This window comes from Pelodiscus sinensis, chromosome 18 (assembly GCF_049634645.1).
Source record: "Pelodiscus sinensis isolate JC-2024 chromosome 18, ASM4963464v1, whole genome shotgun sequence".
In the NCBI taxonomy this organism is placed as follows: Eukaryota; Metazoa; Chordata; order Testudines; family Trionychidae; genus Pelodiscus; species Pelodiscus sinensis.
Genome location: NC_134728.1, coordinates 35,624,913 through 35,646,189, shown reverse-complemented (window position 1 = coordinate 35,646,189; position 21,277 = coordinate 35,624,913). Strand labels below are relative to the sequence as shown.

Below are 21,277 nucleotides of genomic sequence, written 5' to 3'. Positions count from 1 at the left end.
CACAATAAAAAAAAACTCCAGCCGGTCATAAGGGCAGACGCAGTGAGAGCTGGGCATTTGGGCTCTGTTGCCTCCATGGGGCAGACCCTTGGGGCATCAGTCAACCTTCTTTAGGCTGCCTGCTGCGGAGGAACCTTGTGTCCTAACAGCTAAAGTCGTGTGTGTGTGTCCCTCTCTCTCTCACACACAAACCTCTGACCATCTGCTGACAGGTGCAGGGGGCTTCATGCTCCCCTCCCACCCCAAGACTGGGAGTTCCACTCCTCCCGCCAGCTCTACTGACCCCGGGGCTCCATCTTGGCCACCTCGTTTTACAACACTCCTGGCCGCAGCCCCCCCGCTTATCCCCCTTAGTGCTATCATAGGTACACCTGATGATGCCATAGCAGGCGTGTTGCTGAACCAGGGAAGTTTGGATTATGGCATTTCAATGTGTACTTTGCATTTGTCCTTACTGAATTTCATCTTATTTACTTCAGACTTTCTCTCCACTTTTCCAGATCATTTTGAATTATGACCCTATCTTCCAGTGCACTTGCAACCCCTCCACAAACTTTATAAGTGAATTCTCTATGTCACTATCTAGAAATCATTGAAGATATTGAACAGAACCTGTCCAAAGACTGATCCCTGCGGAACCCCACTCGTTGTGGCCTTCCAGAATGACTGAACCCATTGAGAATTCTCTGAGAACAGTTATCCAACCAGTTATGCACCCACCTTATAGTGGCTCCACCTACATTGTACCTTCCCTAGTTTATTGATAAGAAGATCATGCAAGTTCATATCAAATGCTTTACCAAAGTTTGGGCACTGCTTCCCCTTTATCCACAAGGCTGGTTATCCTGTCAAAGAAAGCTCTCCGGTCGGTTTGACAGGAATCCATGCTGACGGTTACGTATCACTTTATTATCGTCCAGATGTTTTCAAGTGGATTCCCTAATTATTTCCTTTACTCCTTGGGGCCTTCATCTTCACCCCAGCCTTACCATTGTACTTGGTCTGCTACACCTCCAGGATTCTAGTCTTGGTCTCTCCTGAGGACACACACACACGTCTATTTTTACTAAACGATGTGGTGATGGTTAGGAAAAACAAAAAAGGGCAACGAGACCCACTAGAATAATAGTCTTCCACTTCAGTTTCCTAAATAACTCACTAGGAAACAGAGGCTTGATCAAAAACATTGAGCAAAATCTCATACATCAGCGCTGATGAGGGCTGCATGCAAGGCCCTGTCTACATCGCATACATTATCCTGTTTAAGACAAGTACAGATTAGTTCCATAAATTCTGGCTGTGGTCCCAGTAGGAGGCTGTGATTCAACCCTGGGGAGATTCTCATACTAAAGCTTTGTTCCTTAATAGATTTTTTTCCTCCTGTCCACAAAAGCAAGAAGAAATTATGAACAGTTGGGTTACAATCATATTTCACCTTGGTTATGACAGCTCATGTAATTCGATCTGCCCTCCATGCCTCTCCACTTCCCTCCAAGCAGCCCAGTGAGCTAGACTTTGCTTCTTCAGAGCACCAGCCTCACTATGCTATAGGCATGGGATCCAGGTGTAACTCAGCTTTCAATAAAGCAATTCCTAGAAGTCAGGGAATTGTTTTCCTCACAGCCATATATAGCCCATTAAAGATTATCACATGGCTGAGTTTCACAGCGATTAGCAATGACAGAACCATTCCTAGAAGTGAACTGCTGCCCACAAACCAACTCTATAGCTCCCATTGAGCAAGGGAACATTTCATTGCAAAGGTGTGTTCATATTGGGACAGGAAATGATGACAGGAAGACCAGCTCTTTAAGTACTTTTATAAAAGTATTTGACTTTGAGATACTTTTACAATTACCTGAGTATTTTGAAATTACAGTTCAAGGAAAGAATGGAATTTCAGTACAATATTTTACAATCCAGTGCTGCTGATCCTAGTTCATATATATTCACTAGAGAACATATCCACAAACTCTGATTCCAAAAGAAAATGAAAAAGTCACCACACTCACATAAAACCCAGGAAGGGGAGCTGGAGATACCAACTGAGTAGAAGATGTTTAGATTACTAATCCACTGTAGAATGTTAGGAAAACATGAGCTACATGAATGTGAGGTATACCAGAGTATGCTTTTTTGCCATATAATAAAAACAGCAATATATTTGGTCACAAATTATTTTTCCTTTTACACAAACCAAGTGGATAGGTTAAAAATATATAAAATTTGCAACAATATAACATTTTAAGTAATGATCCTTTAATTAATAATTTTATTAACTTAACATTTTCTGAGCTACCCAGAAATATCAGACTGTGTTAGCCATAAGATCAGTAGGTCAAAAATGTTATAAGAAAATTAACACCTTCCTAAGGCAAAATTCCAAATAGAGTTATTGTAACTCTTGTGGAACTAGATGCACTGACATTGGCACATGCATACAGCAGAGACAGTGTCAGTTTATTGTAATGTACAAGCTGCTAAATCTATGTAAAAGCAGACATTTGTTAATCTCTACTGAAGATCTCACTTGGAAGCCAAATTCACTCAACCCATCACATGGTATACCAAATTGTATGCTTATGCACATGATGTTTCCCCCAGGTCCCCATAAAGAGCAGGAGAGGGCATTAAATTGCTCATATTAATTCCTTTTTATTTCAACATAACATGCTATAAAAAATTAACAGATTTGTTAGTATTTACAATGCTTACAAGGCAAAATGTATTTTAAAAGCAATTTTTAGTTCTGTTTTCAGAAATATTGCTAATTTAACACTTACTATAAACCAATTTTTAAATGGTCACATTTTAGACAAAATGCAGTTATTCATTTTACAGTTGCATTTTTCAGTGAAATATTTCCTATTTGCAATATTTTAACATGACTTCTGGTGCATGGGCTATCCAGCCCCCCTTTTCCTCCTCCCAAATACAGCAGTAAAGACATATAAACAAGCTATTTAAATTAAAGGAAGAAATGGAGTGAGACCCCAGACTGCAAAAATATATACAAGCATTTACCTTTTTCCTGAACTAAACATTTCAACCATAAAAATATTCAACAGCCACACCCTATAGAACTAGGGCTATGGCTATTTCAATTATAACTATTCTTTATTTTAAAAATATAGGGCAGAAAGCCTTTTGGATGATATTTATACGTTAATATTTCTAGGTCCCTACATGAATCATTATGGAGAACACAAACTATTTTCCATAGCTTAATCTTGCATTATCTCACTTAATCTAATCTCTCTCGTAAATATGTTAGATAACTAGGCTTCATTATAAGAATTAACAGAAAATATTTATAAGGCTTTTGTTCCATGAACCATATGCTGTAAAATCAGTCCGATGTTTTGGGAGCTGGCAGACATTCTTCCAGGTAAAACGAAGTCAGCTCAGTTTTCATCCGTGAGTGAAAAGATAAAAGTGGGTCAATTTCTCCAAAAGCAGCAGCATGTTGACCTGCGTTTCTTGGACTACGCATGGCAAGGAAGTAGCACACTGCAGAAGTCTAGCCATTCCCCCTTCTTACGAGCACACGCGGAGGAACAACTGACCCTTTGCATGATCTGGTACCGAAAAGCCCTCAATAAAAGTTAGGAAACTGGGACAGCCCCTGCTTTGACCTCTTCCAGCTCCCACAAAGGGCTTCTGCCTCCAGAGTCCCAGGGCAGGGCTGCATTAGCAGGCACTCCTGCCCTGGCCAGGGCCATCTCTTCCCACAGAGACACACTCAGCCCATGGCAGTTTAACCAGCTGAAGCAGGGGTGGGCAAGATACAGCCTGCGGGCTGCATCCAGCCGGCCAAACTGTTTGATCCAGCCCGCAGCCTGCCCTGCTGCTCCCCCACCCCCAGTCAAGACCTGGGGGCGGGGCAGTGTGTGAAGTCATTCACTGTTCAAAGCAGCTGACAGCCAGCCCCCCCCCCCCCCGCCCAGCCCCCCCCCGCCTCTGGTCGCCAGGAGCCCCAGAGCAGCCATCAGCTGCTTTGGACAGTAAACAGCTTTACACACTCCCCCACCCCAGGTCTCAGTTGGCATGGGGGGGGGGGGGGGAGGCGAAGAGTTGCATGCAAAGTCTCCTCCCCCGCCATGGGCACATGGCACCTAGAGGAAACTGCCAGCTGTTCCCCTTAGGTGCCCCTGGCAGGGCGTGGGGTGAGAGACTTTGCATGCTCCCCTGCCCCCAGACCATGATTAGCCTGGAGCAGAGGAACACACAAAGTATCCTCCCCTCGCCAGGGGCCTAGAAGGAACCTTCCCTTCCACCGGAGGCCTCTGCCCCCTTCCAGAGCTGGCCCATGACCACGAACCAAAGTTCGTGCAGTGGCCCTCCCGCAAAAATTATTGGCCACATCTGATCTAAGGGAGGAAGGCCAGGGAGAGAGCTGATCATATACAGAAAGTGCATTAATTCCAGAAGAGGAAATATAATGTAAAAAACTACTGCATGCTGCTAGAGTATCGTGATACTAACAGACTACAACTGGAAGTCAAAGATGTTATCCAAATCAGAAGAAAACAGTTATCACTTGGAAGCAACTCAGGGATGAATTAGTCTGAACACATTAGTTCTAACCTCTACAGAGTCACTGAATTTACTGATATTACAACATTGGGCAGTCTTTAATCTCTGACTAAACTGGCCAGTACTGACAGTCTCTTAACCAACTACAGCACATCAATTTGCCACCAAAATTAGAAACAATGTAATTTTGAGACCACTTTGTAGAATGTTTTAGATCCAGCTACACTGACTCTTCCTGACAGCTGGATAAAGTCTTAGAAGAAAACTATTTGACTGGGCACTTAACAGCCACATCGAGTCTATTTTCCATTAATTCATCTGACAAGAAACATCAATCTGCAATGCATTCACTTGCAATCCCAGGTGGTTTTATCTTTTGCAAAATAAGTGTTGAATAACCACAGTGTTAATATTGTATCTGACGTTAAGTGCGTGTCTTATATGGAAATGGATCAAAATTCTTCAGAGATAGGAGAGGATGCTCAAAATATAGCAACCACCTCAGAGAGGCTTTTATCATGCTAGAATTAACAGGATTTTTTGTAAAAATCAACACAACAACAAAGCTCTGTCCTGGACGTGTGCAGTAGTTCTGCATCCCCTTAGTAATGATCTGAATCAAGAAGAAATATAAACAGGCTCCAGAGGGAAAAATCAGGTTACACTTGAGCAAGAAACAGCAACACAAGCAATGGATCTGCTTCTAGTACCCAGAGGCTGGTTACAAGGTGGCTCTAGTAACACTGTTGTAAAGAGGCTTATGAAGATGCTGCCACATTGCAGCTACCAATGGACTTCCCAATGCATCAGCAGCAAAAGAAATGCTACTAAAAAGGAAAGAAAGACTAGTTTTAAAACACTGTCATTAAGGAGGATGCATTCAAATTAACAAATAGTGAAACAAAGCAGAGCGAGAGCTGTATTACATCTCTAGTGAGGTCAGATTGCATTTGCAGATGAATTATTTGCTGATTTGGTTTCTGGAAGGGCTCGGCAGAAATCCAGAGTTAGTGGGGATGAAGTCTCAGAATAACATCCATTTACTTGCACACTAGTAATTGTTTAAATAAATCCTAGTCAAGTCTACTTTACAACGAGATGTGCAACAAGCAGAGGAAGTGAAGAACGGATACCACACAAGTCCACGTTCTTTGGGGTGCAAATTCACATGTGATTACTCTTGCCCAAATCCTTCTGTTTCTTCAATTGCAAATAATAATTTTTCCTTCAACTGCTCATAACTCTTGTAGGGAGGCAGGTCCAAGCGATTGAAACTGAAAACAAAAAATTAAACAATGGCTCAAAATAATTAAAAAATATCAGAATGCCACAAAAACAATTGTTTCACTAATACATGTCCCATGAACATAAAACCAAGGCCAGGGTACTCAGCTCCCCACTAGCTAAGGTAGAAATCACACGTATTACACAGCTATTCATATTAAAATCCACTGATGGCCCAGGTCTACACATTGTCAAGAGGTGACTAGTGATTTCAGATGCCTTTATTGCTGTGCGCAAAACTTGACACACTTGAAAGAGACTGGATTTCTAGCAGTGTTGAGCATTCAATCTCTGAAGATCAGATCTCTTTCTAGTGGGGCTGGACTCGATGACCTTCCGAAGTCTCTTCCAGCCCTATGATTCTAGTGCTTTAAGTTGGGCATCTAAAATCATTAGTCACTTTTGAAAGTATGAGTCCTGGGAATATCACTCTACTTAAAACTAATTATTTTCCCTCCCAAGACAAATTAAAATAGTTGAAGGAATGACAGTACCAAAGGCAAAGTAAATTTCATCTTTTCTGTTTTTACTTTTTAAATCAAAGAGGAATTTTTCTAATATAACATGAATTGTGATTGTTGAGATTAAAGTTGACCTTTATGGAGGTAAATTTACTATACTATTAGATTTGTGTATTCTAGCATGCAGTTGTGTAATCTGCAGTGACATCTATTTGCCTGATTTTCAACTTCCATTTAAAGAAATTGTTGTGAAAATAACCTTGAAAATGTGAATCGTGTATAAAAGAGAAGAAGGTATTCTCTCGCTCAGTTTGGAGACAACAGCTTAGCAAAGTTTCAACTGACTTAACTCAATGATATGTTGATTCTAAAATTGGCATATGTGTTTCATGTGTGTGTTCAAGTATTTTATAGACAACTACGTTATTAGGAATATGAAACTAAAATGCTAACCCCATTCCAAACTGCCTCCCCATGCCTTCATAAGTGGAGAAATTAATACTGCAACACACACACATAGATACTTATAATTTATTCAAAATCTTTTTTTAAAAATAAATGAAGCTGCCATAGAATTTCCAGTATGCTGTACCACAATGCTACAGAATATGCAGACTGTGGTGCACAATTTTACAATTCCATCCTCCATACCTTATACATTAAAAACATGTTCTGGCCATTGAAAGTTTCAAATTATTTTGTAGTGAATAAGAGCAGGATTCTAACAATATACAACAATCAACTTAACTTTAAAGTGATGAGAAATTTGAGCTTCTCTGGATGCAGGAAGGAACAAATTTAGTATTTTCAAATGGCAACAGTTGGACTTTGTTGGCATTCCATCTTCTTTGCATTAGATATACTACAGTGGGAAACTCCATTCCCACAGAGACCCTTGCAGTTTTTGAAACCGGTAACTAACTGAGACATTCCTTTGGCCAGATGTTATGTAACGCATGCTAACAGTACGGCTCTGTCTCCCAGGATGACTGCACTGCATACAGAGAATTACAGGACTTTGTGCTAACAGATTTAATCTATTACCTCAAGTGGCAGAAGTTCATGCTTTTAGATCTGGAGGTTTGGGGTTCAATGACTGAAGGTGTGACTTGCCCAAAGATACTCTCACAAAAGACAGCTGGCTTTGAGCTAAGATTAAAGCTTTATTTACAGAAAATGCACTCACAAGGGTAAAAACTGCTATAAAAACAAGTATTGGAGCAGTAGCCGTGCTAGTCTGTACGCAACAAAATACAGTAAAACTCCAATTGTCCGGCATGCAGTGGTCCAGCACTCCTGATAGTCCGGCACCAACTGGAACCCAGAAGTGCTCCGGCCAGCCAGACAATTGGAGCTGCTCTACTCCCGGCTTCCGCAAGTCAGCGGCTGCTGAAACTGACCAGCCGCTGAAATTGACCAGTGGCTGACTTGGGGAAGCTGGGGGCAGAGCAGCTGGAGTGCTGCCGGATTGATCCCACAGCGCTGCCCTCTCCCACACTGAGCAGTTCCCCGACAACCCCCCACCTCCACCCAAAACTCTTCACAGCCCCCCTTCTGGGGTCATCCCCTGGTCCTAAAGGTGCTGGCATATCGGAAGTTTACTGTAGTGAGGAGTTCTGTGTACCTTAAAGGCTAACGAATTTATTTGTGCATAAGCTTTCGTGGGCAAAACCACACTATGTTAGCTGCAACAGCCGATGAAGTGGTTTTTGGCCTCAAAAGCTTATGCCCAAATCAATCTGTTAGTCTTAAAGATGCTACAAGGAACCCTCATTTTTATTAAAAACAACGAACTCAATGTTACAGCTATTCATAATTTCTGAATGTCCTGGGTCCATTTTGTGTCACATACTTTATTTTTACTAACACACCTGTCTCAGCTGCAGCACACTAGTCCAATGCATCTGCTTAGCTCTAAAAAGCAGTCTTGATATCATTTGTGCTTTCCCTGCCATACTTCAAAGCATAGACTAATTGTTGTTTTTTTAATTTTATCCTGTACAGACTAACTCGGCTACCCCCTGAAGTCAAGTACCGAACTATCAACTGGGGCACAAATGCCAGAAGAAATGCTTTGTATCTGGATCTAGCTGCTGAAGGATTGTGTAGTGTTTGTTAATTTCCTTTTCCAGGCAGTTCCACTTTTGCAGAGAGAACTGTTTGCTACAACTGAACAGAAAAACAAATGGAGGACAATAAAAAGGGTTAAAAAGGAAGAAGTTAAACAAATTATTATCCTCTGGTAACAATTATGTGGATCACTAAAGTTTAGAGAAACTATGAAATTGTTTTGGTATTACATTAAACTATGATTTGGTTCAAAATGATTATCCATGCTTACTTAGGGCCTGGCTCCAAATGGTGTGAGAGGTATTTGCTACCTCAGCTGAAGCTAATCACAGGGTGATTATGGCTGTAAAACAAATTCCAGGTGTAAGCTCATTTTGGTTTGTAATCTCTATACCCCAATATATTTCTGATAATTCTTTATGCATAGAGCCCTAAGCAAAATGAAGCTATATTAACCCTTGCTGAAATATTCAAGTAGCCCATGTCAGTAACCACAGGTTATTAGAAGGACAATAATAATCTAATCGAATGAGTACTCACCAAGTATGACTTCTAGGTAACCAGTTTTCTTTTCCAACTTTTTCAATACAAAACTTTTGGGGTCCATTGCTCCCTGCAATAAAATAAAGTATTTTAAGGTGATGTTCCTATTTGCAATGGTCATGAGAAAGTGTGGGACAGCTAGCTTTCCTTACACTAGATTATCTAAAGCACCTCAGAAAGACAAGATTATCTCAACAGGAAATAGAAGAACAAAGACATTTGCCTCCAATCACTCGTCTTTACCCAGATCCAACCACTGACACGGTGAAAGGCACAAATTAAAACATGATTCTGATGGATGTCTGGAAGCACTCCAGAACAGTGTATGTTTTTCTCCAACTTTTCATGGTTGAAATATAATGGGGATTTATGAGAATAGCTGGTGAAATGTACTTGGTTGGATTCATTATAAAAACAAGCTGTTCAAAATCAGTCACAATATACAGTTCTGTCCTTTCCAATAATGAGCTAATACGTTGGAAGGGCTATTCTGCATACCCATCAGGTCCGCAAATCCTCCAACTGGTAATCTGCACGTTCCTGTAACAAACTGCAATAGTCGCATTCTCTTCTCATTGTCTATTTCTTTCACAAACTGAAAGGGAATGAATATTAAACAGATATGTAGGTGCAGCTTTTACACACATAGTTAGTTTCATAAACAACATCAATGATGTTAACACATTACAGGTTGAACCTGTCTAGTCCAGCAACATCGACAGACTGACATGATTTTAATTAGTTGGATGTCCACGTATCATGGCTGTGAGACTTTGGAAAACTTGTCCAAAGTCTTGGCTCTCTTTGTTGTGTGCCATTATTTAGCTCTGATTTACCTCTAAAATGTTTTCTAAGTGTCCAGTAAGCAGTGGAAGTGTTGGGAACGGTGCTAGACAATACTGACCTCCTGTGGTCCGCAAATTCTTTGGTTCGGCACTGGTCAGGTCTTGAGGGGCTGGACTAGAGAGGTTCTACCTATAGTTATATTATTGTGAAAAGCCCCTGGAGCAGTAATAATGGTTTGCATTGGCCATCAGAAAATATTAGTAATAGTCCCCTCCGCCACATTCTGATAGAAGAGGGGCACTAATTCCCTGCACATCTAGCCTTAGTAAGCCCTGGGGGTCCCTACAGCCACAGGGGAAGGGTTAGTGGAAAAGGGAGGCAGTGCAGGGTGTATCCTAATTCCACTACGCTCAGCACCCACAAGGCAAGAAAAGGCCAGGCGGCTCCAGGTCAAGTAGCACGCCGTACTCAGCAAATCCACTCTGTTGCTTTGAGGCCTGGGGATGCCTTCCCCTTTCCTGGGCTCAAGGCATCTGCTGCCTCCTCTGTGATCTTTGCCTCCTCTTAGCAGGCAGACTAGGCTGGCCTGGAGGGCAATATGAAGTCTTTTTCACTGTGGGGATGTAGAGGCATGAGCACTTTAGAACTCCCTTAATACTTACCAGAGTATCATAGAAATGTGGGCCTGGCAGGTACTTTAAGAGGTCATCTAGCCCAGTCCCCTGTCCTGAGGCAGGACCAAGTATTACCAAACCCAGCCTCTGACAGGTGCGTGGCTAACCTGATCTTCAAGTTGCCCAATGGTGGAGATTCCACTCCCTCCCTGAGTAATCTATTCCAGTGCTTAACCATCCTGACAGTTCCCTAATGTCCAGCCTAAATCTCCCACGTTGCAATGAAAAGCAATTCTTCTCCACTGATGACAGGACAAGAAGCGAGAGCAATTTCTCGTCCACCTTGCTGGAACAACCTGTTAGGGGCTTGAAGACTTATGTCCGCCCTCAGCCTTCTCCTGCCTAAACAAGCCCAATGTTTTCAATCTTTCCACACGTCTGCTAGATCTTTAATCGGTTTTGTTGTTCTCCACGTCTTTTCTGAAGCACAGTGCCCAGCACTGAGCACTGTCCTCCAGCTGAAGCCTTATCGGTGCAGGGCAGAGTGGAAGAACTTCTTCTCGTGTCTTGCTTCCAACGCTCCCGTTGAATGTTTGCCTTTTTGGGACAGTATTACATCACTGACACTCATCTGTCTGAGCTCCACTAGACTCCTCTGCAGTGGGATGTGAACGGGTAACAGGGTAACACTTGGCCAGCTAAGATGATGCTAACTGGGCTGGGAGTCAGCAGGCTCAAGAGGGGCTGGGGAGGGGGAAGCGGAAGCAAGGGGCGGTTGTTGGCTCCTAGCCCATGTGGGTTTGCTGTCTAGGAGTTGGCAGCCTTGCTGGGGGAGGGGAGAGGAGGGTAGAAGCAGCTGCAGGGAGAGTTGGGGGGGGGAATGCGTGGAAGGGAAGGCTGCTTGCTCCCTTCCACCACACGTGGCTGCAGACTCCCAGCCCATGAGCCCACACGGGCTGGGAGCCGACAGCCCTCCCTGCCCCCAACGCTGCTTCTGACTGCACAAGGCTGCCAACTCCCAGCCCAGCACCGGGTCGGAAGCAGCTGGGCTGGAAGAGCCCCTGTCCGCGGTGCAGGGACCACTCCAGTCCAACGGGTGGAACCCTGAGCCCATTTAATCAGTTAACCCAGTGTTTCCTAATTGGACAAAGGTGTCTGCCTGATTATGTTGCCGGGCTGCACGATAGCCTAACAAAGCACTAAGAATAGCCATATGGCTCAGACTGATGATCCAAACGGCCTTCTTTCAATGGCCTATGCCGGGTGCTTCACAAGGAATGAACAGAACAGGCAACTGAGCGATCCATCCAGTCATCAGAGGCATGGGGTTGCACTCAGAACATGAGGTTGCATCCTTGACCATACCGGCAAATAACCATTGATGGATCATTTCGTCATCAACTCTAATTCACTGCTGAATGCCATTATAGTCTTGGCCTTTGCGATATTGCTTGGCAATGAGTTCCACAGGCCGACTGCATGATGTGTGAAGAAATATTTCTTTCCGTTGGCTTTAAATCTGCTGTAGGGATGTAAAATTTTGATCTGGCTAAACCAATTTGCATCCACTATTGGATAAGTCGGTACAGACACTTCTGCCTTTGAAGCGTAGCAACAGCCATTGCTACGTTTCAAAGGCAAAAGTGCCTGGGAGCATGGGGCCAGCCGGGGACTGAAGCAGCCGCCCCCTGGCCCCGTGCTTCCCATGGCGTTTCCACAGGCTGCACGTGGCATTTCAAAATGGCAGTGCCACGTGGAGCCCGGGGTCTGGCCCGAGGCTCTATGCAGAGCTGCCACATTGAAGCCCCCCCCCTTCCCCTTTCTTGTCCCATCCCCCGCTGCTTCTTTCTGCTAGAGGCAGCCAGGGGAAAGGGGGAAGTGACTGGTCAACTGGCATGTCATTTACTGGGCTGGGAGTCACCTGGCTTGGATGATTTAGTTGGGATTGGTCCTGCTTTTAAGTAGAGGGTTGGACTCGATGCCCTCCTGAGGTCTCTTCCAGCTGTAGGATTCTATGACGACAAGCTATCTTTGTTGGGTGGTAACTGCTAATTGAGATCCCATAATTTTGCATGGATATATTTGGAATTATGTTTTCAATGTGCATTAGTTTGCACTAATAAACTGGCATGGAATCTACGATGGTAGGACAGACTTGTTTTGTGATTTTGGTTTTTGCTTATCATGCTGTAGCATAGTCCCACCCCTTTTGTAATTCCTACTTTTCAAAATAAAGGAAAAGTCAATCACAAACCTGCCAAAACCACATAATCTGTTTGCTTGTCCTGGTGTAGTGTCTATAGATGGCATGTCTCTGCCAGTCATTCAAGTCAATCTCTTGCATTCCACATAAAAGCACCTAATTGTAAGAAAAAAAAATATTAAGATTTAAGCTAAGATTTTGTTCAATGGATTCTATATGGTTGCAGCAAAGAACATCTGTGCTTGCACTTGCGAACACCTACTATAACTATATATTTGATTTTAAACTTTTTTTTTTTTTTCAAATAGCAGCTTACTTCTCACCAACAAACAGTCAAGGTGATGACCTCAGACAACGAGCTTTATTCAGACCTGCTCTAGGAAAGGGTAATGACTGATTATGCAAAAATCAGATACAGTGGGGTAATCTTCCCTAATGAAAAGAACTGCTTCTTCCTGGTCTTCCAATACAGAGCTCAGTTAAAACAAATATTAACTAGGACTACCCAGAGTGAACTAGAACATTACTCTCTTCTGTGTATAGAGGCTGAATCTCTAGTCCAGCACCCTTGGGACCTGACTGGTGCCAAACCAGATAATTTGCTGGACCATGGGAGGTCAATATTGTCTAACAGCATTCCCAACACTTCCACTGCTTATTGTGCTCTGAGAAGACATTTCGTGTTAAATCAGAGCTAAACAGCAGCTCAGGGCTGGTGGCTGTAAATAAACTTTAGCCACACCCATGAGAAGTGGACATCTGGCTAACCAAAATAATTTCGGACCATGGCAGTTGCCAGACCAGAGAGTGCAAGAATAGAGAAGTGCAACCTATATAACTTTTCCCTATTTTTGTGTGTAAATAAAAAATGCATCAAATAGCAGTTCTATGTGATACCCTGTACTCAGATGAAAATAAGCATGTGCTTTCTATGCTTGGTCTTCAGTTGTATAAGCTAAACTTTTTCATATGGTTAAACTGTTGGACTGAACCATGATGTACACCATCCCCACGGTGTGTCTACCCCTTCCTATTAAAAAAAAAAAAAGCTAGCCTGGATGGTAAAACTCAGATAAAAGAGTAAGGACTGGGGACAGCCAGAGCTTTTGAGAACATGCAGTGATCCACACAATGGAAAAGCAGAAGGAAATGTGCTAACCAATGAACTGTTTAGGAAAATTTCTCACCACTAGCAAACTGTCTTCAACAATCACACAGCTCTGTTTTGCAAATTCAGGACTGGATTTCCAGTGAATCTTGTTAATGAGGACATCAATTGTGCCCACGCCTACCCAAGTAAGTCCCTCACCTCTAGTTCCTTGGCATCAAAGTACTGTAAGTACTGCTGTGGAAGAATTTCATTAAAGCCTTCAAAGAAAGCTTGTGTCTGTTCTTCAACACCACGGGAGATTCTCCAATCTGCCACCAGCCTGGAAAAGGGGGGGGGGGGGGGGAGAGGGAAGAGAGAAAAAGGGTAATTTGTCATTTAAACTGCCTCATGTTGCTCACATCCACATTTCTTTTGTTAGCCTATTTTGTGATGAACTGTGAACTATGTTAAAAATATTATGGAAAGAATGGAAAGTTTTGAGGACAAAACATCAAGTAATTTGTAACTATCTATCTTGATGCAGTGTAAACCAGCATTAAAGCAAAAAGTTAAAACCCTCCATTTCTGACCAGTGTGCTAAGAAAAAGCTTACATGATCAAAGAGGAGGCAGTATCTATTCAGAGATAAAATAATGAGTGCACAGCAGTCCCTAGGTATTGAGAAAAATATATTTTCCCCGAAATCTCAGTCATTAACTATGAAAAAGTAAAAACTAGGTCAAGCTGTACTGGTGAAGATAATGAGGACTGCTAGCTTACCAAGAAACGACTATGTCCATTTGGAAAGTTCCATATTTGTGTCTGTTAATCATGAAACTTTGCTCTGTGGCAGAAACTCCACTCTCCATAAATAAAAGGGTGAAAAGCAGGCAGGAGACCCGGAGAACCTGAACCCAGGGAGAAGCAGATATTATGCTAAATTCAAGCCTAACCTGTCAGGAGAATTGGAGTCTAGAGGAGAAAAGGCTAATTTCTGGTATCAATCCTAGCAACTCAGTTGACAAAGCAGGATAGAGGTAGAGAAGTGGGACTGAAATGGGAATCGGCGGTTTACCTCAGCTATTGGAAGCTAGAAGAAAAAAAAGTTTTTTGAAGATTCTATTCAAGTTTTCTATTAATATCTTTCAAAATATAAAAGTGTTCCTTATCCAGTGTGTTCGCCCTTTGTGTGACCTAAACGTATTTATTTAGAAATGTTCAATACAGTTTGACATTTTGTCATAGTTTATTCATATAGTGATACTAAAATCTGCCAAGCAACAGTAATCTTAATAGAATAAATAATTTAGAAATGAAAAAAACGGCTCCAATCCATGTAAGTGGGGTATTCTGTGATTCCAATACACATAAGCAGTGTGTACTGGAGTCACAGAATACTTCAGAAAGTCCAAATCTTTAAGGGAGGGCTTTTTGCACTACAGCAAATTTGGAGAAAAAGGCTTCAATAAGAACAAGTTTACTTGGTCCATACATTCCTGCATTCCCTTTGCAAGAGAAGCCATTTTTAAAAAAAATAAAGGACCTTCCCTCCCAATACTGCTTCAGGATGATCCTGCAATGAAATGAATACCTTATTTATGACACCACACTGTTTGCCAGGCCTACAACTGTGACATCACAAAATAAGCATTTTGATTTCACTGCAGGTGCAGCTAAAAGACAACTGGCTGAGAATAGAACCTTTAAAGATAATTTTGAGAAACAGAAAGAAACATTGGAAAAAACATGAGAGATGTAAACAAACGTTTTGAACTGAACCATATAAAAGTGGTAGGTTAGCATCTTTGCAGACTTTGAAATCGTTTATAAACTGATATTCAGATTTTTTGTCTATTGGAACATATTGGATATTAAGTTTTAATATCTTCAGTATACCCATGGCTCTTCAGATTCTTTTAGAAGTCACTCTTCAGAAATGACATCCAAAAACATCCACTAACGCTAATCGTATCAGTTATTCATTGAATGTATTTCTGTGGTGCTTTAAATTATGTGGTTTGACAAATTTAACTCCTGCTTTAACTAGGGAAAGAAACAAGTGGAGGTAAAGGAGCAGTTAAAAAACAACCACCCTCATTTGCACTTACCTAATATATTCCTCTTTGTTTTCTTCTGTGACCAGAACGTTGCTACCATTAGGTTTCAAATCATGGCTCTTTATTTCACCTAGAATTTCATTATCAACTGAGAAATACATTTCCAAGCCACATTCTTCAATGTTATTTTCTCTGCAAGAAACAACAGCATGTATTGTAACAAAATGTAAAGAGATCTTGTGTCAACTTGATGAGGTTTCCATCAAAAGTCGTATTAAGCAAACTTTTTTGGAGTTTATGATTCAAGTTAAGAATCACTTTTGACTACAGGCTTTCAAAAAGCTGTGTGTCTGATGTTGCAAGTACATTTTCTACTTGCACAAAGTGTGCAGATTGCACTGTAATTCAGCTGGAAGACTATGCATCAGCAACATGCTCTTTCATGACTACAAGGATTGTGCATTGTAGTTTCCCTTTATAGGTCTCCCAGTAGAGCTCTTCTGCCATTTTCATCTTGTGCAGAATGTAGTATCATTTTAGCTTGATGTCTGGAGTTAATGTGATTGTACTGGGGAAAAAAAAATGCATCCCTGTATTCCACCCTCTCAACTTAACTGAAGAAGATATAGCAAGGTGATTTTATAATGGAACTTTTGCTTTTAAAGCCCATACATGTGTATGCTAATTATATTTACTTTCTAAGTAAGTTTTATGGGTACCTTTGCTTAAATCCCAATCACTAGCTAAGGTTCCCTTCATTCAATCTTAATTTGCTAGGCCTCCCTGGTCCTTTCTGCAGTGAGTCTGCAGATGTGGACAGACATCTTTCTGAAACTGGTCACAATCAATTTTTAATTGATTCATATGTGTTCATTTTTTTTAATTGTATCCTTTGGCATATATGGTTGTGACAATTTTCTTCCACTATTTGATCTGAGGAAGTGGGTCTGGCCCATGAAACCTCATCACCTAATAAACCATCTTGCTAGTCTTTAAAGTGCTACATTGTCCTGCATTTTGCTTCAATTTTTAACCAGTTTTAAATGCATCTCAATGTCATACAATCATAAGAACAGAGGACTGGAAAGAACTTCAAGAGGTCTTCTACTCCAGTCCACTGCACTCATGCAGAACTAAATACTGTGGGATTTTTTATTATTATTATTTATTATTCCAAACTTTTAAGATTGACTGTTACTAGACTTGCAATTATTGTTTCTTACTCCCAGTTTCCATGTCCTCCTTTTTAAAGGGACTCCCCTGTTTTTATTTGTTAAGTTTATAAGGTGTTTTGAAATTATGTTCTTGATATTATTTTATTATAAAATAAAGCATCTTGAGTGCTCCAGCAATGCAGGTGCTTTATAAATAATAACTACAATTCTATATTGTTTTTAAGAGTTATGTTTTCAAGTTTTAGAACTTGTTTTTACACAACTTTCCACGGTGACCTAGGCTGACAAATCCCAAATGTATTTTGTTTCCCGTGCAGGGGAGAAGGCCCTTCAAGGTGGGGGAAGCTATGAAGAAAGGCTGCACAAAGAATGAAAAGGATATTGAGTGGGCACAGATGGGAGAGAGAAGAGATGAAAGGTCTTGGGGTCAAGGGAGATGGTGCAGAGAAGTTGAGGAGTCAAGGATAGGAAAAGGCAGAGATTTTCATCAACTTAAACGTATAAAGTGCTTTAGAAATACATTTTTTCACCATATAACATTTTAAACAAATTTTAGGTGACCAAGTTGAATTTGGATGGGGTGACTGATGAAGGGTTAAATGGAAGCGAGGCATAAGCTGAGCTCCATCATGCCAGACATCCTAATACTGTACTTTGTCTATTTTTTGTTTTGTTTTTCCATAAGTAAATAATTTTTTTAAAGAAGAAAGTAACACTGGGATTGGGTATTAGTCTCTAGTGACTTTTATATTACCTTACATTAAAGATTTTTTATTGACACTACCATTAGGGAACCAGTATTTGATTATCTATTCAGACAGTTCTATTTTTCCAACCACGCAGACTGCTCACATTTAGTTATGTTAATTGAAAGGGAAAACAAGCAGAAACAGAATGTAGTTTATGTAATCTCCAGTGAACTACTGAGAACAGTTAATATTAGCATTACCAAACTACAGAACGTGGACGTTGGAATTATAGTAAAATGCAAAGAAGTTCAGTTCTGGCCTGCAATTTATACAGGTCTGTTATTCAATATCTATCTGCAAAACATTTCACATTTACCCCTGAATTACACAAATACAATGAAACATCAAAACAGCTGAATTTGAATTTCAAGAATGAGTGAAAGAGTTAGAAACTCACTTTACCCAGATGAGAGAGTTGTAAAATTCTGGATCAACAGATTCTAAATCCTTGAGTCCTGTTGGCTTGTTTAGCATACGCTTATAGAATGGCAGAGAGAAACCTGTGTCTATGAATCTCACATGAAACAAAGCCTAAAAAACATGAAAACAGACAAGGAATGATCCAAAGAATGCTTGATTACCTAACATTTCAATATAACGTATCAAATGAAGCCTGGAGCCCAAAGATGTTGAGAGACATTCTGTAATACCATCACTATTACTGGTACACCTCAAAATGTGATCTAAATACAGGAGCTGATACAGCCACCCATCTGGCAATGCAGCACTAAACAGTTCATCTCTTGATTTGAAACAGCTGCTGTGTCCATTTAAAAATAAACACATTCTGGTGGATGTGAACAAAACTATTAATCTGAACTTACCATAGCAATGAATCTGCCAATAAAACGGAAGTATTTCAGATGGTCTGGGTTAATATAAGAAGCTGGGTTTATCTGTAAGCAGTAGTTATCCTTTCCTGCATATTCAAACAGGCAATACATTGGGTTCAACACTTCATGTGACAACAGAAAGAACCATTCCCTGAAACCACACAAAACAAAACAACCATGAATGCTTCAGGTTGAAAATGGGATTACATTAGAAAGTACATTGCTACTATATAGGCTAAAAATTATTTTAGGGACTGGCTGGTGCTCAACTGTTAAAACTGGCCTACCCAGAAAATTAAGCAGCTACTTACAGCTCATACACACTAGGTGTCAGTATGCTACATGGTTAGATGACATAGCTCAGAAAAGGAGACTGTCTAACGTACAGCGTTGCTAAGATTGATCAAGCAATTTTTCATTTAGAAAGTTAATTTCTTTTCTCTGTGGTAGGTATTTACGAGGGCTGCTTTTCTAAGAGAAGCACAAAATCTGATAGTGAAAAATTTTCAAAAATATATGAACTCAGAATTGATCTCTATCTTTTATGGAAGAGGTACCCATATTATACTTTTTGGTTACAATTCTTTGCACACAGTGAAAGTTTAAGAATTTGCTTTTTAAGGTTAAGACTAAATACAAATTAGAATTTCCTAGTAGCACACATGTATGTTTGATATTTATTTATAAGATGAAATTTAAGTATAATCCCAAGGCTAAAAAGTGAACTGCATGAAATATACTACTGATTCTCCCCTCACAATATCGTCATCTTGCATTTTTTACATCACTAAATAAGATTAATTCACAATACTGAATACAAAAAAAAAGTAAGTATAGCAAAAACAAGTCTGCAGGAAGGGTGTGCATATGCATTTTAAGTACTTGAACAGGGAACAAAATTTGAGTATACCTACTAAACGCTTTCTTACTCATTATTTCAATAAATCTCTAATCTTCTGTTCATGGTTTCATCTTATGAGTTATTGAGAAGAGCTGCATAAATGCTTGTTCTACACTTGACTGAGGCATCTTAAACTTAATGTACATTCACATAGCAACACATCCTCTTAGATTAGTTTTGATAATACATTTTAGGATTGCAGAAGTGATGTTATAAAGAGAGGGGAAACACTCATTGGCATTTTAAAAAGTCAGCAAATAAAAGATCTCCCCGTGAAACTTTCATACCAAATATTTGTAGAAAATGAGGTATTCAGATTAATTTGTTATGTGACACACAGATTTCTTTATCTTACCTTGCAACACCTCCATAATCTAAACCTTCTTCTCCAGGGAAAATGACCCACAAGCGTCTTCGCAAATCCTGGGGACTGAAGCTCATTATCTTAGTGAAAGAAAAAACACTGTTATGAAGAAAAAACAGCCCATCCCAGCATTACTATTTGCTATTCAATAGTGTGGAAATCACATTTTCATTGGCCATGAAATGCACTAGGTGGAGTGCATAAAGTGGTATTTCAGGAAATGTTTGAGGGCTTGGCAGAAACATATTTCTGTCTAGCAGATTAGAAGATGAAAGGTCTAAAATGAAGTGATACAGAAAGAAATACAAGAATGTTTTAAATGGGAATGTATTAGTCTGTCCCAAAAGGGGGTGGGGGTGGGGATGGGGGTGGGGGGAGGCTCCAAAGAGGCTGGAGAGAGGCTGTTCTCAGTGGTGACAGATGACAGAACAAGGAGCAAAGGGCTCAAGTTGCAGTGGGGGAGGGCTAGGTTGGATATTAGGAAACACTGTTTCCCTAGGAGGGTGGTGAAGCACTGGGCTGGGTTCCCTAGGGAGCTGGTGGAATCTCCATCCCTAGAGGTGTTTAAGTCCTGGCTTGACAAAGCCCTGGCTGGGATGGTTTAGTTGGGGTTGGTCCTGCTTTGGGCAGGGGGCTGGACTCGATGACTCCTGAGGTCTCTGCCAGCCCTGAGATTCTATGACAGGAGTCACACTTCTTAAAGCCTCGGGAGCCCAGCATGCTGTCCATCAGGAATTTTTAGTCATGGGGCAGGAGTGACTGCCGAGTATGGAAGATAAAAAAAGATTATTCCTAGCTGCAACTATGAAGTTAAAGGACAAAAAGGGGAGGGACCTCAAACATTGTGGCTTTTTTTTTTGTTGAAAAATAAAAAACCACCACCACTCAAACAACAGGCCCAGGAGTGCCAGCTACAGGTGAGGTAACTATTCTAAAATTATAACTACTATTTTGTTTTTTGGAGATTCAAGAAGAAGAGCACTGTTATGGAGCTCTGTCTATAGCCGAGGATGACAGAAGGAACTGAGGGGCTTGGGCCACACATGTGATATGTTAGGCAGTAAAACTTTGTGACTGCTATTGCGCATGGCGACTCAATCAAGCACTGCTGCAAAAAATCTCCAGGATGCATCCACACCTAGAGTGGAGCACCCACAAAGACACCACTCGAAGAAGAATGTGTGGTTTTCTGCACAGCAAATCTGAATAACTAAACACCAGGGAATGATACATGTTCTTGTGAGATCAAAGCAACAAGGAGAGCTATCAGTGGTATGATGCATTTTTAACATTGCGCTGTGTATCTAATTATGAATCTGCTCCAGACATAGCACAAATACTTTTTTTTAAATCATCACTTTAGTCATCATTAATGGGGTATCAAAAGATGAAGGGTGATGTTGTCTTTTAGCTACAAAGTTCAAACAATTTCCCCTGTGTCACTTTGTTCACAAAGTAAGCAAGTATGTGTTAACAATACAATACCTGCTGAAATGAGTCCTCAAACAATGTCTTTCTGGACACAGTAATCTTAATGTGTTGTGGCATGGCCAGTTGCTGAAATGCAAAATATTTAAAATGTATATTGACTTCACTTTTGACAAGTGTTTT

General features: G+C 40.8%; 1 protein-coding gene across 2 annotated transcripts in view; it reads right to left on the bottom strand.

Annotated features, from left to right (window-relative positions):
• Positions 1-1,806: 1,806 nt before the first annotated feature.
• The window catches only part of ITCH (itchy E3 ubiquitin protein ligase), a 108,076-nt gene continuing 88,605 nt past the window's right edge, over positions 1,807-21,277 (bottom strand). For both annotated transcript variants that reach the window (XM_075901534.1, XM_075901535.1), the window contains exons 15-24: positions 21,152-21,223; positions 19,658-19,746; positions 18,393-18,552; positions 17,966-18,099; positions 15,696-15,836; positions 13,807-13,927; positions 12,549-12,653; positions 9,393-9,489; positions 8,892-8,964; positions 1,807-5,810 (exon numbers count right to left, since the gene is read on the bottom strand). In XM_075901534.1, coding sequence (XP_075757649.1) covers positions 5,711-5,810; positions 8,892-8,964; positions 9,393-9,489; positions 12,549-12,653; positions 13,807-13,927; positions 15,696-15,836; positions 17,966-18,099; positions 18,393-18,552; positions 19,658-19,746; positions 21,152-21,223 — 1,092 coding nt within the window. In that variant the 3' untranslated portion in view covers positions 1,807-5,710. The remainder of the gene's footprint in view (positions 5,811-8,891; positions 8,965-9,392; positions 9,490-12,548; positions 12,654-13,806; positions 13,928-15,695; positions 15,837-17,965; positions 18,100-18,392; positions 18,553-19,657; positions 19,747-21,151; positions 21,224-21,277) is intronic.